Source organism: Pelophylax lessonae, assembly GCF_965119305.1.
Source record: "Pelophylax lessonae genome assembly, chromosome: 2".
Lineage (NCBI taxonomy): Eukaryota > Metazoa > Chordata > Amphibia > Anura > Ranidae > Pelophylax > Pelophylax lessonae.
In genome coordinates, this window is record NC_138769.1 from 586,462,917 (window position 1) to 586,475,612 (window position 12,696).

A 12,696-nucleotide genomic window follows, 5' to 3' on the forward strand; every position below is an offset into this window, starting at 1 on the left:
GGAATGCACTCTCATGCTCTAACTGCTCAAATATAACATTTTAAATACTACATGAAAAACAGATTTTAAAATCAAAAACTCACATCTTTACTGCCTTCTTCATCTGATGCACTGCTAAAATCCTCTGTGTTAAGATTCTCAAAATCTGACTCTCCTACTGCAATGGGCACTTTGACGGTGAGGTTTGGGTTGTTGATGAACGACATATGATCTTCATCTATCATATACTTTTCAACACTGCTGCCAATACCACTAGTAGTGCCATTTCCATTCTTCTGATATTCCATATCTCGAGTGATATCAACTCCTGCATGATTTACCAAGCAGCTCTTCTTTTCATACATGTCATCTAAAGGTTTCTCATCACCAGCCTTCTTCTTAAAGTGCGTTTGTATGAAATTGTGGACATTTAGTTTAAGCCATGCTATTCCTTTTTTAATCCGAATGACAGCTATTTGGAGGTTGTTCATCTCTCCATCATCATCAGTGGCTGCCAGATTGTCGGCACTGAAGGAGCTCAGTAACAAAGCAAGAAACAAATTCAACACCTTCAAAAAAAACAAAAAAAAAACAACACATTAAAGTTGATAATGTTGCATGTGCATTAAATGTTTAACTGTTTAACTACATGTTGGTATATAATCAACCAAGTTTAAGAGCCGGTTCACACTACCGCGACCAGAAAGTCGCCCCATGAAGAAGCGACTTTTTAGCGTGACTTAAGCGTGACTTTAGCGTGACTTTGAAGAGACTTTGAAGAGACTTAAATGATAGGCGACTTTGTCTGTGGGGAATGCCTGGCTAATCTCTTTCTTCTTCCTGGAAAGTCTGATCACAGTCGCTTGAAAATAGATAAGGATCCGACTTAGAGGCGACTCCCATTGAAGTCTATGTGCACACGTCGGATAGAGGTCACCTTGAAGTAGTACAGGAACCTTTTCTGAAGTCGGAGCGACTTCAGTAGTGCATATTAAGACGGCTCTCATTCATTTACATTGAATTTGTAATGACAAGCGACTTGGGGCGACTTGAGGTCGCACAAGTCGCGTCCCAAGTCGGAGTAGTGTGAACCGGGTCTTACAGTCAATAATGAGTTGTAATGAGGGCCAGAGTTGATGGTCTTCTGTTCTCTTCAGAACTGCTTCTCTTTCTATAGAAGTCTCAGAAGCATCTGAAACTGAAGTCAAAAGCACACTTCCCAGAGAAGCCCATCAACACAGGCCCTAAGAATGAATAGATAAGCCATAATTACCTTACTTATTCAATTGGCAGGCATCGGATACTGAAAAATTGCCCAAAAAAATTCTGATGGTTTTTTCTGTGTAATCATAGCAACGCTGGCAGGCTGCTTTACACAGTTTTTTTTTTTTCAAAAATGATCATAGGACTATAGAAGGCAGACCCTTCCTATATAGAACTCGGGGTACAAGTTACTGAAATTCATATATCAGTAGTAATATAGCAATGGGGGATAGAACAACAGAGTGGGAAAGGATGCAGCCAACACCCGCTCATGTTGACTGCTGAAAATTGCATCAGAGGCTGTAGCTTTGCAAGAGAAAGAAGATCTAAGCCAGAGTCAGCAGGATGGAAAAAAAATAAAGTTTTGTTCAGGGCTTTTTTTCTTGACATTGTTAAATCAGCAATAGGGTTGCTTCATTAAAATTGTTGCACACAGAAGTGATTTGGCCCTTTTGGGGAAGCCTCCCTCTTAAAGTGGAACTTAAACTATCTCAATCAACATTAACTATTTTTAATCCTTATGTTGCTAGCCTTGGTAAATAGATTGGAAGGTATGTTGTATTTACTTGGTTTAAACGTGTTTGCATTTCTTCAGCTGCTTTCTGGTTTCTGGCCTAGGCCAAAAAAATGTCATACATCTTGGAAGTCTTCATGAGCATTTTTTTTCCTTCATCTGGAGGAGGGGAAGAGGGGTCTTACAAGACCAAGCTAAGCCCACCATCCTGCCTGCATGCCTAAGCTAAGGGCAGATGGATTCAAGGAAGTAAATAGTACACAAATCACCTGCCCATACTCAAGATGACGGCAGCTAGAAAAGCTAGGGGGGGAAAGTGATTTCGCAACAGAAAAGAAAAAAAATTGGAGACATGGATGGATGGGTTCGGGGCCCAAACAGGGGGGGGGGGGGGGCATCTGTTCCGGTGCTGTATTGAGAGGGGCGCTGCTGACAGGAGCATTGACAGTGGTATCACTGTCAGGCAAGCTCTGGGAGCGAGAATGAGAGCCAGAAGCAGTGGGGACCGTGTTCTCTCTCCCTCTGCTATTCCCCGCCAGATGCTGCCCATTAAGCTGTTTTGGGTCTGCTCTCAACTTGTAGCCAGAGGCAGGCTTCAGGCACTGCCTGGTGGGAGGGTGAGGGGAGCACAGGATAGGAGTGGAGGAAAAGGCCATCAGGGAGGAAGGGGGCTTGGACAGCAGGGGGATCGGTGGGGCGGGGAGGAGCAAATGCAGAAGGATGCCCTGTACTGGTCTCACTCTTTTCAGCAGTTGAAAGCCGGTTTCTCCCCATCTCCCTCCCACCTGCTTTCAGCTGCTGGAGGGAGACACACAGACATTGCCAGATCGAGAGGAGTGCTAGATTTCAGTTGTGCCCCCCCCCCCCCCACATCCAGCTCTTCCTTGGATGCGGTGTCTGAGTGGCCGCTGATCTCTCCCTGCCTGCACTCAGAGCCTGGACAAGGGAGCAGCCTCCTGGGGCAGTGAGAGAAGTGGCAGAGTGGAGAGAGCTGGAAGAAGATGTGCTGTGCTGTGCTCTCCCTCCTGTGAGAACAGCACTTCTCCAGCACATGAGACAGGATTCCTCTTAGATGGCATCGGATAGCATCAGACTGTACACCCACACAGCTTGATTACCACCCCCTATCTCCTCTAAGGACTGCTCATTACAGCAGGGAAGGGGGCTGTAAACAAACTGTGTGTATGTGTACAGTCCGATGCGATGTAAGAGCAATCCTGTCCCATGTGCTGGAGGAGCATTGTTCTGACAATAGATAGTGAAGGGTGGAGGGGGAGTGTTTCGAGCTTACAGTGAAATTGTACTGTACACGAGGTTGGACATTGTGCTTTGGATGTGGAAGAGGGGGATGAGCAGTTATCTGTGCTGAGAATTGTAATGAGGATTAGGGGGTATTTGCTAGCAGAAGGGTTAGGGGGATTGTATCTAGGGGGGGGATTTGGGGGAATGTTTGTGCTAGGAGGGGGTGGGGGATTTGTACTAGGAGAAGGGATTGGGGAGGATTTATGCTAGGAGGAGGGATGGGGGATTTGTGCTAGGAGAAGGGATTGGTGCGTTTTCTGCTAGGAAAGGAGATTGGGGGGATTTGTGCTGGAAGGGGGGATTTGGGGGAGTAGATTTATGCTAGAATAGAAAATTTGAGTAGAAAGAGGATGTGTGCTAGGTGGGTGATTTCTGCTAGGAGGGAGAATCTGAGTGGGATTTGAATTTGGAGGTGGGATTGGGGGGAAAAGATTTGTGCTGGGAAGAGGTATTTGAACTGGGAGGAGGGGGGCCCTGTCAGGTAGGCTATACAGGCCCCATGATTTCTAATGCCAGCCCTGACTGCCTGTGATGGTGAGTGGAGCAGAGGAGGCAGCGTCACCCTACCTGATGCCAGTGAGCGCCACATGCAGCTGATGGGGCCGGCGGGAAGGTAAAAGGAGTCTGTGATATTAGATGACATCCTTCACTAGTAATGCAGTGATCAGGGAACCCTGCTGATAGCATTCAGGTACATTACAGGCATCAGGCATCTAAAAGCTGTAATTTTGGCGGAGTGAGGGTGGTCTCCTAGTGTAGTATTGGGGGGGGGGGATAGGGGAGCCCTCTAATCTTTCTCACCCCTCCCCCTCTCTCTCTCACCTCTCCTCTCTCTCTGACTCCCCCTCACCCCCTCTCTCTTACCCCCTCTCTCTCACCTCCTCCTCTCTCTCTCTCACCCCTCTCTCTTTCTTCTTTCTGCCCCCCCCTCACTCTCACTCTCTCTCTTTCTCACCCCTCTCTCTCCCCCTCTCTATCTCAACCCTCTCTCTCTTTCTCTCACTCCCACCCTCTCCTCTCCCTCGGATTCCCTCTCTCAATGCCCTTTCTCTCTCACCCCCTCTCTATCTCTGAAATTCAGCCTTAACAATGACAATGTGCTCTTAGGGTCATAGTCAGCATTTTTCTTCCCCCAAACACGTCGAGTCCCCCTCCTCAAGAAGGCACATGCCAATGAACGTCTAAATGATTCAGAGAAGGATTGGGAGAAAGTGCTGTGGTCAGATGAGACCAAAATTGAGCTCTTTGGCATTAACTTGACTCCCTGTGTTTGAAGGAAGAAAAATGCTGACTATGACCATAAGAACACCATCCCTACAGTTAAGCATGGAAGTGGAAACATGATGCTTTGGGGCTTTTACTCTTTTAACGGTACAGACCAACTTTGTCGCATAGAGGGGCCAATTAATGGGGCCATGTATTGTAAAATCTTGGAGAAGAACCTTCTTCACTCACCCAGAACACTGAAGATGGGTCTTCCAGCATAACAATGACCCAAAACATACTGCCAAAGCAACAATGGAGTTTGCTTAAGAAGAAGCACATTAAGGTCATGGAGTGGCCTAGTCAGCCTCCAGACCTTAATCCTATAAAAAATTTACAGAGGGAACTGAAACTTTCGAGTGGCCAAGAGACAGCCAAGAAACCTAAAGGTTTTAGAGAACATGTGTAAGGCTCCTTTCACACGGCCGCTCCGTGTGAAAGGTCCGCTGGGGGACTTTTTTTTTTTTTTTCCACGGAGCGGATGACATTTCTGTCATCCGCTCCGTGTGCCCGCATATCATCCCATCCGTTTGCGGATGATATGCGGACATAATGTAAGTATATGGCACTGCGGATGTTTACACGGAAGGAAAAATGGGGTTCTGTTCCATTTGTAAAAACGGAACAGAACTGAAAGGAGGAAAATCGGGTGTCAGCGGATGGTATTCCGCTGACACCCGCAGTGCCATTCACTTACATTATGTCCGCAAATCATCCGCAAACGGATGGGATGATTTGCGGACACACGGAGCGGCCGTGTGAAAGGAGCCTAGAGAAGAGTGGACCAAAATATCTCCTGAGATGTGTGCAAACCTGGTAACCAACTACAAGAAACGTCTTACCTCTGCTTGTCAACAAGGGTTTATCTACCAAGTACTAAGCAATGTTTTGCTTGGGAATTAAATACTTTTTTTTACTCACTGAACTGCATCCTAATTTATAGCATAATATAGCATTGTTTTATTTGTTTTTTTTTCTGGATTTTTGGTTGATATTCTGTCTCTATTATTTAAAATGCACCTATGATAAAAATTATAGACCCTCCAATTCTTTGTAAGTGGGCAAACTTCCAAAATTTGCATGAGATTAAATAACTATTTTCCCCACTGTACATAATTCTCCATATATTTCTAAGGAGAGTCAGACAGAAAGCATGTGGCAATAGCAACATTTCCATAATCCCCCACTGCATTCTGGAAAAATCTGAAACTGTGATTCCATAGTATAGGTGAAAAATGTAATGTCAGAGCTTAACTGGAAAAAGAAAACAGAAGCTAGCACTAAAAGGTCAATAAACCAAACTTTCCTGGTAAAATAATAAAATAAGTGCTTGCTCAAACACAACAAATTAAATCAACAACAATTATTTTACATTACATAAATATATCCAGTGAAGAATCCAAGTGAATAAATGGTTATTGTCCCTTTTAACTGACTGGTCACGCGATATATAGATGAACAGAATAATATATCACTTACACACTAAAGCTTCATGTTATTTAAAGGGACAGATATTGTTTATTGGTTTTGCTTTTGAATTGCACATATACCATTCACATATTATTGTCCTATGTCATTTAAAAGGAACAGCAACCATTTATTCATTTGGATTCTTCACCGGTTATATTTATGTTTTGTGACATAGATTTTGTTGATTTTATATATTGTGATTGAGCACAACACTGTTTTTATTATGATTCCATAATATAGGTTGCTAAATTCAGCGTCGACAATGACAACTCTAAAATAGTTATCTACAGAATGGTTTGTTGGCCCATAAAAAGAAATGTACATATTATAACTTACTAAGTTGAGCAGATAAAAATACTGACCACTAAGTTACCAATAACCATGACCATCATGAAGACAACTAGACACATTGCTTGTCCTGCGACCTCCATGCAGTCCCACATGGTTTCAATCCATTCTCCACACAAAACACGGAAGACAATAAGGAAAGAATGGAAAAAATCATTCATGTGCCATCTTGGTAGTACACAATCTGGGTTTATTTTACAGACACAATCCTTGTAACTTTTGCCGAATAACTGCATTCCCACTACAGCAAAAATGAAGACGATAATGGCCAAGACAACGGTCAGGTTACCCAGGGCACCGACAGAGTTTCCGATGATTTTAATAAGCATGTTTAGAGTAGGCCAAGACTTTGCCAGCTTGAAGACTCTCAGCTGTTGATAAAACACAAAATATCCTATGAATAAACTGCACATAAATACAGTATAATGATTACTTAAAGTAGTTAGGTAGTAGTGGTTATATGCTTAGACTGTAATCACATCATTGTTCCTCTTACAAGAGCAAAGGTTTTTGCTAAAATATATTTATGTATCGATGCAGTTTTGATAATGGCTCCGATGCAGTTTTGATAATGGTTATTCACCATAGCTCTTAGGACTGTGTAGTGCTGACCATACACATGACAGACTTCAGGCAATTTCAAAAATATTTTGGCCCTTTAAACCACATTTGGGTCACAATAAATTTCAACTAGATCAATACAGCCTAACATCAACAGTAATGAAAAGAAGAATGGGGGTGCCCTAACCAAAATAATATGCAGCTGCACTAGAAAATAACAGTGAAAAAATGAAATAGTGCGCTTACAATGTGGCACAGAGTGTATACAACCAACACAATAAATCATATAGTGATACTGAACCACACAATGATGATAAAAAACATAAAAAAATAAATGCATTGAACGTCCATTTAAAAAAGCAATCTCTCAAAAGAATGCATAAGCGTGATAACACCCAAAGATTCTTTTAAAGAAAGAAGTGTCTTCCAATTGGACGGATGTGAGACCACAAATCAGTGACACAAGCGTGAATAAGATAGCCCCTTACTGACTGGTAACAAGAGCCAGGTGCAATGAAATATAACCTCCACTCGTGCACAATACTTGTCTGGTGTCACCCAAGTGGTATGCGTGGCTTCTTACCAGAATTCTAAAGAGGGTAGGCCTGGAACCTCTGTTGGTATATGGGTAGTGTGGACAGTATCCAAAGTCAGCTTTCGACCATAAGGTATAGGTGTCTATCCCTTCCTTTAAGGACTGAGGCTGGATATGGCTGTCTCAAATGAAGCTCCCCCAAAGTGGAAAGGAAAAATGGGCAATAGTGCATTACCCTTATTAAAACACTTTATTTAAATGCGATATTGCACTTACATGGCATCAAATGGATAAGACAATAGGTTCCTGTAGCAGAACGTGGCCGCCTGCAGCGCGGTCCACGTGGCATGATGGCTTGACGGCCCCCCCAACGTGTTTCGCATTACTAGGCGTCAGCTGGGACTGGAGAAGAAGTGCGCGCCATCACTTACAATATATTTATACTCTCAATAATGAGAACTTCCTGTCAGCACTCTGGCAGGACCCGGAAGTGAAGAGTACTATTACTTCCTGTATACCAATGTCGTCTCACATCGGTCCAATTGGAAGACACTTCTTTCTTTAAAAGACTCTTTGGGTGTTATCACGCTTATGCATTCTTTTGAGAGATTGCTTTTTTAAATGGACTTTTGATGCATTTTTTTCAGGTTTTTTTATCACCACTGTGTGGTTCAGAGTCACTATATGATTTATTGTGTTAGTTGTATACACTCTATGCCACATTGTAAGCGCACTATTTCATTTTTCCATTAACATCAACAGTATATTGAAACGAAGAATCGACTAAAGCTGTTTTTGTATCTTCCTATTTCTTTGGGTTTTTCACATGTGGCTGATTTTCCATGAATTTTTGTTCAAGATAAACTGCAAACTAACTTTATACTGACTACCTGTATGCACTGAAAACTATACTAAAATAAAATATTAGTAAACAACAAGCTCTAAAGCCAATTTTCTTAGCTTTGATATTAAAACAATTCTGTCATGAAAGAATACAAGGGCTGCCATTGTAGGCCTCTTTTAAAAAATACTTTAGATATCAACTTCTATCGGAATGGTTACAAAAAGCTGATTAAATATGAAGGAAACCTACAATTCATTGTATGGTTTTTTAAAATATAGGACTGAGTTTTACATTGACATCATACTGACTTACCAATCGAAAAGACCGTAGCACCGAAAGGCCTTCAACACCCTGAAGACCCAACTCCATTAAACTGAGACTCACTATAAAGCTGTCAAATATGTTCCAGCCCTCTTGAAAGTAATAATATGGATCCATTGCAACCAGCTTCAAAAACATTTCCGCTGTAAAAATTCCAGTAAAAATCTGCAAGAAAAGGGTATAGCCCATTATATATGCAATGTGGACATAAATTATATGCATCAGATTGTACCAGTTCAATCTGATGCATATAGTTTATGAATAATAATTTAAAGTGTAACTTTTATAAGCCACCCATCCTCACTCCAGTCTCATGCTTAACTGTCCATGATATACTGAGATCTCGATGGCCCTACAGAGTGATGCACAACCTTATGACAGAAGTTTTTCCGTTGGGCTTGTGCATAAGTGCCACACTCTCCATACAGTATTAAAGGGTCGCACAGCTCAGATCTCAGCTGATTAGGGACAAGTGACAATAAGACTGGGATAAGAGTTGGGGGCTTAGGTGTGAATTTACTAAAGTAGCAGTTATACTAATAGTGTACTTGTATAGGCCCACATCATCATATTGTCTAGGAAAATTGCAAATCTGGGCAAATCAAGTAGAGCATCAGTTTTACTAATTGGTACTATTCAGTTAGGCACTTCAAATAAGCAAACAATTGCCACTTTTGATTTAAGGTCCATGTACACTAGGAGCAGGAAAAACGCCAGAACCTCAGAAAAAGCAACATAAAAATGATCATAGTAGCTCATATTGCAAAAGAGATTAGGAGAATATATATGGGCATTTGCTTTTACAAGCCTTTTTTCCAAAACATTCCCCTCTGTTCACTTTTCCTGGTGCACTTGATAATGCAACTCTCCTAGGATATGCATTTAGGAGCATTTCTAAACGTTATTTCTGCCTGAATGCTGCTCTCAAAAACACGATCCAGAAAGGGATTTTTTTTCTGCCTCTAAACGCTGAGTAAAATGCAAAACTTCTGAAAAGCAGTGTTTTCAAGCCCAGTGTATGGCCCCTAATATTGTTGAATTATATAATGTAGCATATTTCCCATCAGCATCATCACAGCAATACAAAATCATTAATTCACCCCAATTAGGTCGAGCTGGTCATGCTGCAACTGCCTAAGAAAACATGACCAAAATATTCTGTGAACATGGCTGATCTGGTATTTGGCTCTTGGTATGAATAAAATGCACTACCTAATTTCACCAAGAGCAACGCAGCAGATACTGTGATTTAGTGCACATGTGATTTTCTTCAGTTGCTGCTACAATCTTGGCTGATAATTTCCAAGTTCAGAATTAAAATCATTAAAAAATGTATGTTCCTACTTTTATTTCAGGTCTGCAAATATACATATTAAAATAGTCTTGCTTTTTATTGCAAAAAATAAAGCATTTTAGTCCTTACACATCTTTTTTAACACTTACATAAATGATTATACACCTTAAAGCAGATATCTGCCAAAACCTGCAATTCAACATCTGAAAGTGAAAAACTGGACTAATTTTGATCAGAACTTTCATACTCCCACCTCAGAACAACCTTCACAATATATCAATTCTTGCAATCAAGAACAAGGTATAGAGCCACTCTAACCAGCTTTCTACATTGTATCTGTGTTCAAAGCGGTTTCATGGCTCAGAACACAGCCATTAATGAGCACTTTGGGCCATGAGTGTTTTCTGAACCGTCATTTATAACTGGCAGTCTAGAAATATGCTTTTCAACCATTTTTGTACAATACAGCGGTATAAGGGTGGTTTAAACACAAATTTTTGAGGTTAATGAAGGATTAGAAACATAGTATTTGGCCAATTTTTGGGTTCAACTAAAAATCTTACCAAGTTTCCTACATATAAAACACCTTCAAATTGCTCAGTCATTGGATAGTGCTCCATTGCCATGAATAAAGTATTGAGGACAATGCAGATGGTTATGGCCAAGTCCACAAAAGGATCCATTACAATCAAGTTTACTATTGTCTTGATTTGTATCCACAGAGGACAGCATGTCCATATCAAATAGGTGTCTGCAAACTTGTACCAACAAGGTGGACACTTCCGCTGGGACTCTTCCAGTTCTACAAACAGAATGAATATAAAGAATGTTACTAAAAAAATTAAAATCACCATAGCACTGAAAGAAGATTTAATGTAATGTTTTGTCACATTTTAGGCTTGCAATTACATCTTTCAACCACAGAAACATCCGCTTTATTTTTCAGTTTCTAAACCCCCCAAAAATCATATTTGTTTAAAACTGCAATATCTGTATGTATACATGTCCATCATAAAAAGTAATGACAGTAAAATTAACTTTAAATTCTACAGTATAAGGCAACTTTATTCAACCAGGACGCTGTGGTTTTTCGGGGGCACCTGGTCAAAATGGCCAACAATTGGCCAAAAACTGTCACCAAGCCAGCTGATGTATCAAGTCTGCCTTTTTTATTTTTTAAAACTGTTTATTGCACAGTATATACAAAAGAAAGAATTATAGTTATCAATCAGAACGAATTGACTTTAAAGTCTGTACATTCTTAAGTGGAAAATACAGTGCTTATTTAGTCAAATAAACATAATCAATAATAAAACAAAAAGAACCAACAAATGGCTGTCCTGTGATTCTTACATTTGTAAGCAAATCTAAGTAGGTTATTCACCCACTATCCATCTCACCACAGTTTTGCGCTGTTTTAGGAACACCAAGCAAGTACCCCCCTGGTGGATTTCAGAGTGGAATCAGAGTTGTACCAAATATATTACATTTTTGGTACTTGTGAATGGATCCCCTATTTTGGTATATGGCCTTTTAATAAGGAATGATCTGGTTTACAGAGTATAACCATTGGGATATGGATGGTAGAGAGGCTTGCATCCATCTAATTGCTATAATTTCTCGAGCTAAAAGTAAATCTCTTATCAATATTTTGGAGTGTCTGGGCATAATTTCCTCATCTAGTAATCCAAGCAAACAAACCTCTGAGGAAAACAGAACTGGTGTTGACAGAAAAGAGGAAAGCAAGTCTATTACTTGTCTCCAATCTTGTGATACTGTATGACCGAGAGGCAGTGTTGCCAACCATCAGTATTTTTACTGGCAGCGAGTAAAAAACTGGCACTTTTCTCCTGCCAGTAAAAGCCAAATGACAGGAAAAGGCTGCCAGTAAAAGATATGGCTGTTACGCTCGGCCAGCCAAGACCATCCAAGTGCCTGCTACAGTGTGTTTGGGCGGCGACAGTGGGGGGGGGGGGGGGGCAGGTATGGCAGAGGCGGTGCCTGAGCATGTCATTTGATGTCATGGTGCCAGAGAGTCAGCGGAGCGGGCGAAGCCTCGTGTGTGGATCTGCGGGATGGGAGCAAGGCAAGTTGTGAGCGGGACTGTCAGTGCTGTTTGGACTGGAGTGGACTGAAGGGACCACCTGGTGTGGAGAGCGATTGTCACTGACTCAGCAGGGGAAGTGGCATGTCAGTGTCACTGTGAGAGTCAATTTCATGTGTATGTGCATCTGCCCATTTTAATTTATTTCCCCCTTGAGCTACTTACTTACTATTTTGAAAATAAAATAAGAAATATGTTTTTTTGCCATAATATCTACCTTAAATCACATTGCTAATTGCATATCATACTTGTTTGTAGCCTTTGCACTTAAAATCGTGATTTTGAAAGTTTTGGAAATGCCAGTAAAAACTTGGCTGTGCCAGTAAAGTTTGGGTGTCGTGTGAGTAAAATTTATTCTGGTAGGCTGGCAACACTGCTGAGTAGGTCCACATTAGATGGCCAAAGTCCGCTTCTGGTTGAGCATAACTTAAAGCAGTTAAGAGTTTAAATGCAAAGCGAAAAATCGGGTAGGAGTAAGGTAGGTCTGGTGTAAGATATATAACTTGGATTAATTTGGTATTAACTGCAGATGAGACCTTGAGGTGTAAACAGCAAGCTTCTTCCCAGTCCTCATCTGTGAGGGAAGGAATCTGCGTTTGTCATCTGGACCTGACCCGTAGAGGGAACTTACTGAGCTTGGTATGCAACAAATGGAAGTATAGGCTGGATATCAAACCTTTTGGACCCTACAATCTCAGTATACCTATAAGAGAATAATTAGAGATTGTACATATGTGACTGCCGAACTTGAGGGTGTAAAGTGTGGCATAACAGGTGTTGCCTTATGGGTTTATGTGTAATCTCCATTACTGTGTTGTGATGATGAGGAGTTATGTATAAATCTCCATCAGTAATTGTAAATATTAATGAAAAAATAAATGTACACATTATTGGGCTT

The 12,696-nt window shown here is 41.1% G+C and overlaps 1 protein-coding gene across 1 annotated transcript in view; it reads right to left on the reverse strand.

The window, feature by feature from the left end:
- Positions 1-12,696, reverse strand: part of SCN8A (sodium voltage-gated channel alpha subunit 8) — a 328,265-nt gene that overhangs the window by 74,135 nt on the left and 241,434 nt on the right. Inside the window, exons 14-17 of the mRNA XM_082244781.1 lie at positions 10,258-10,496; positions 8,392-8,565; positions 6,154-6,510; positions 84-548 (exon numbers count right to left, since the gene is read on the reverse strand). Of these exons, the coding sequence (XP_082100907.1) occupies positions 84-548; positions 6,154-6,510; positions 8,392-8,565; positions 10,258-10,496 (1,235 nt within the window). The remainder of the gene's footprint in view (positions 1-83; positions 549-6,153; positions 6,511-8,391; positions 8,566-10,257; positions 10,497-12,696) is intronic.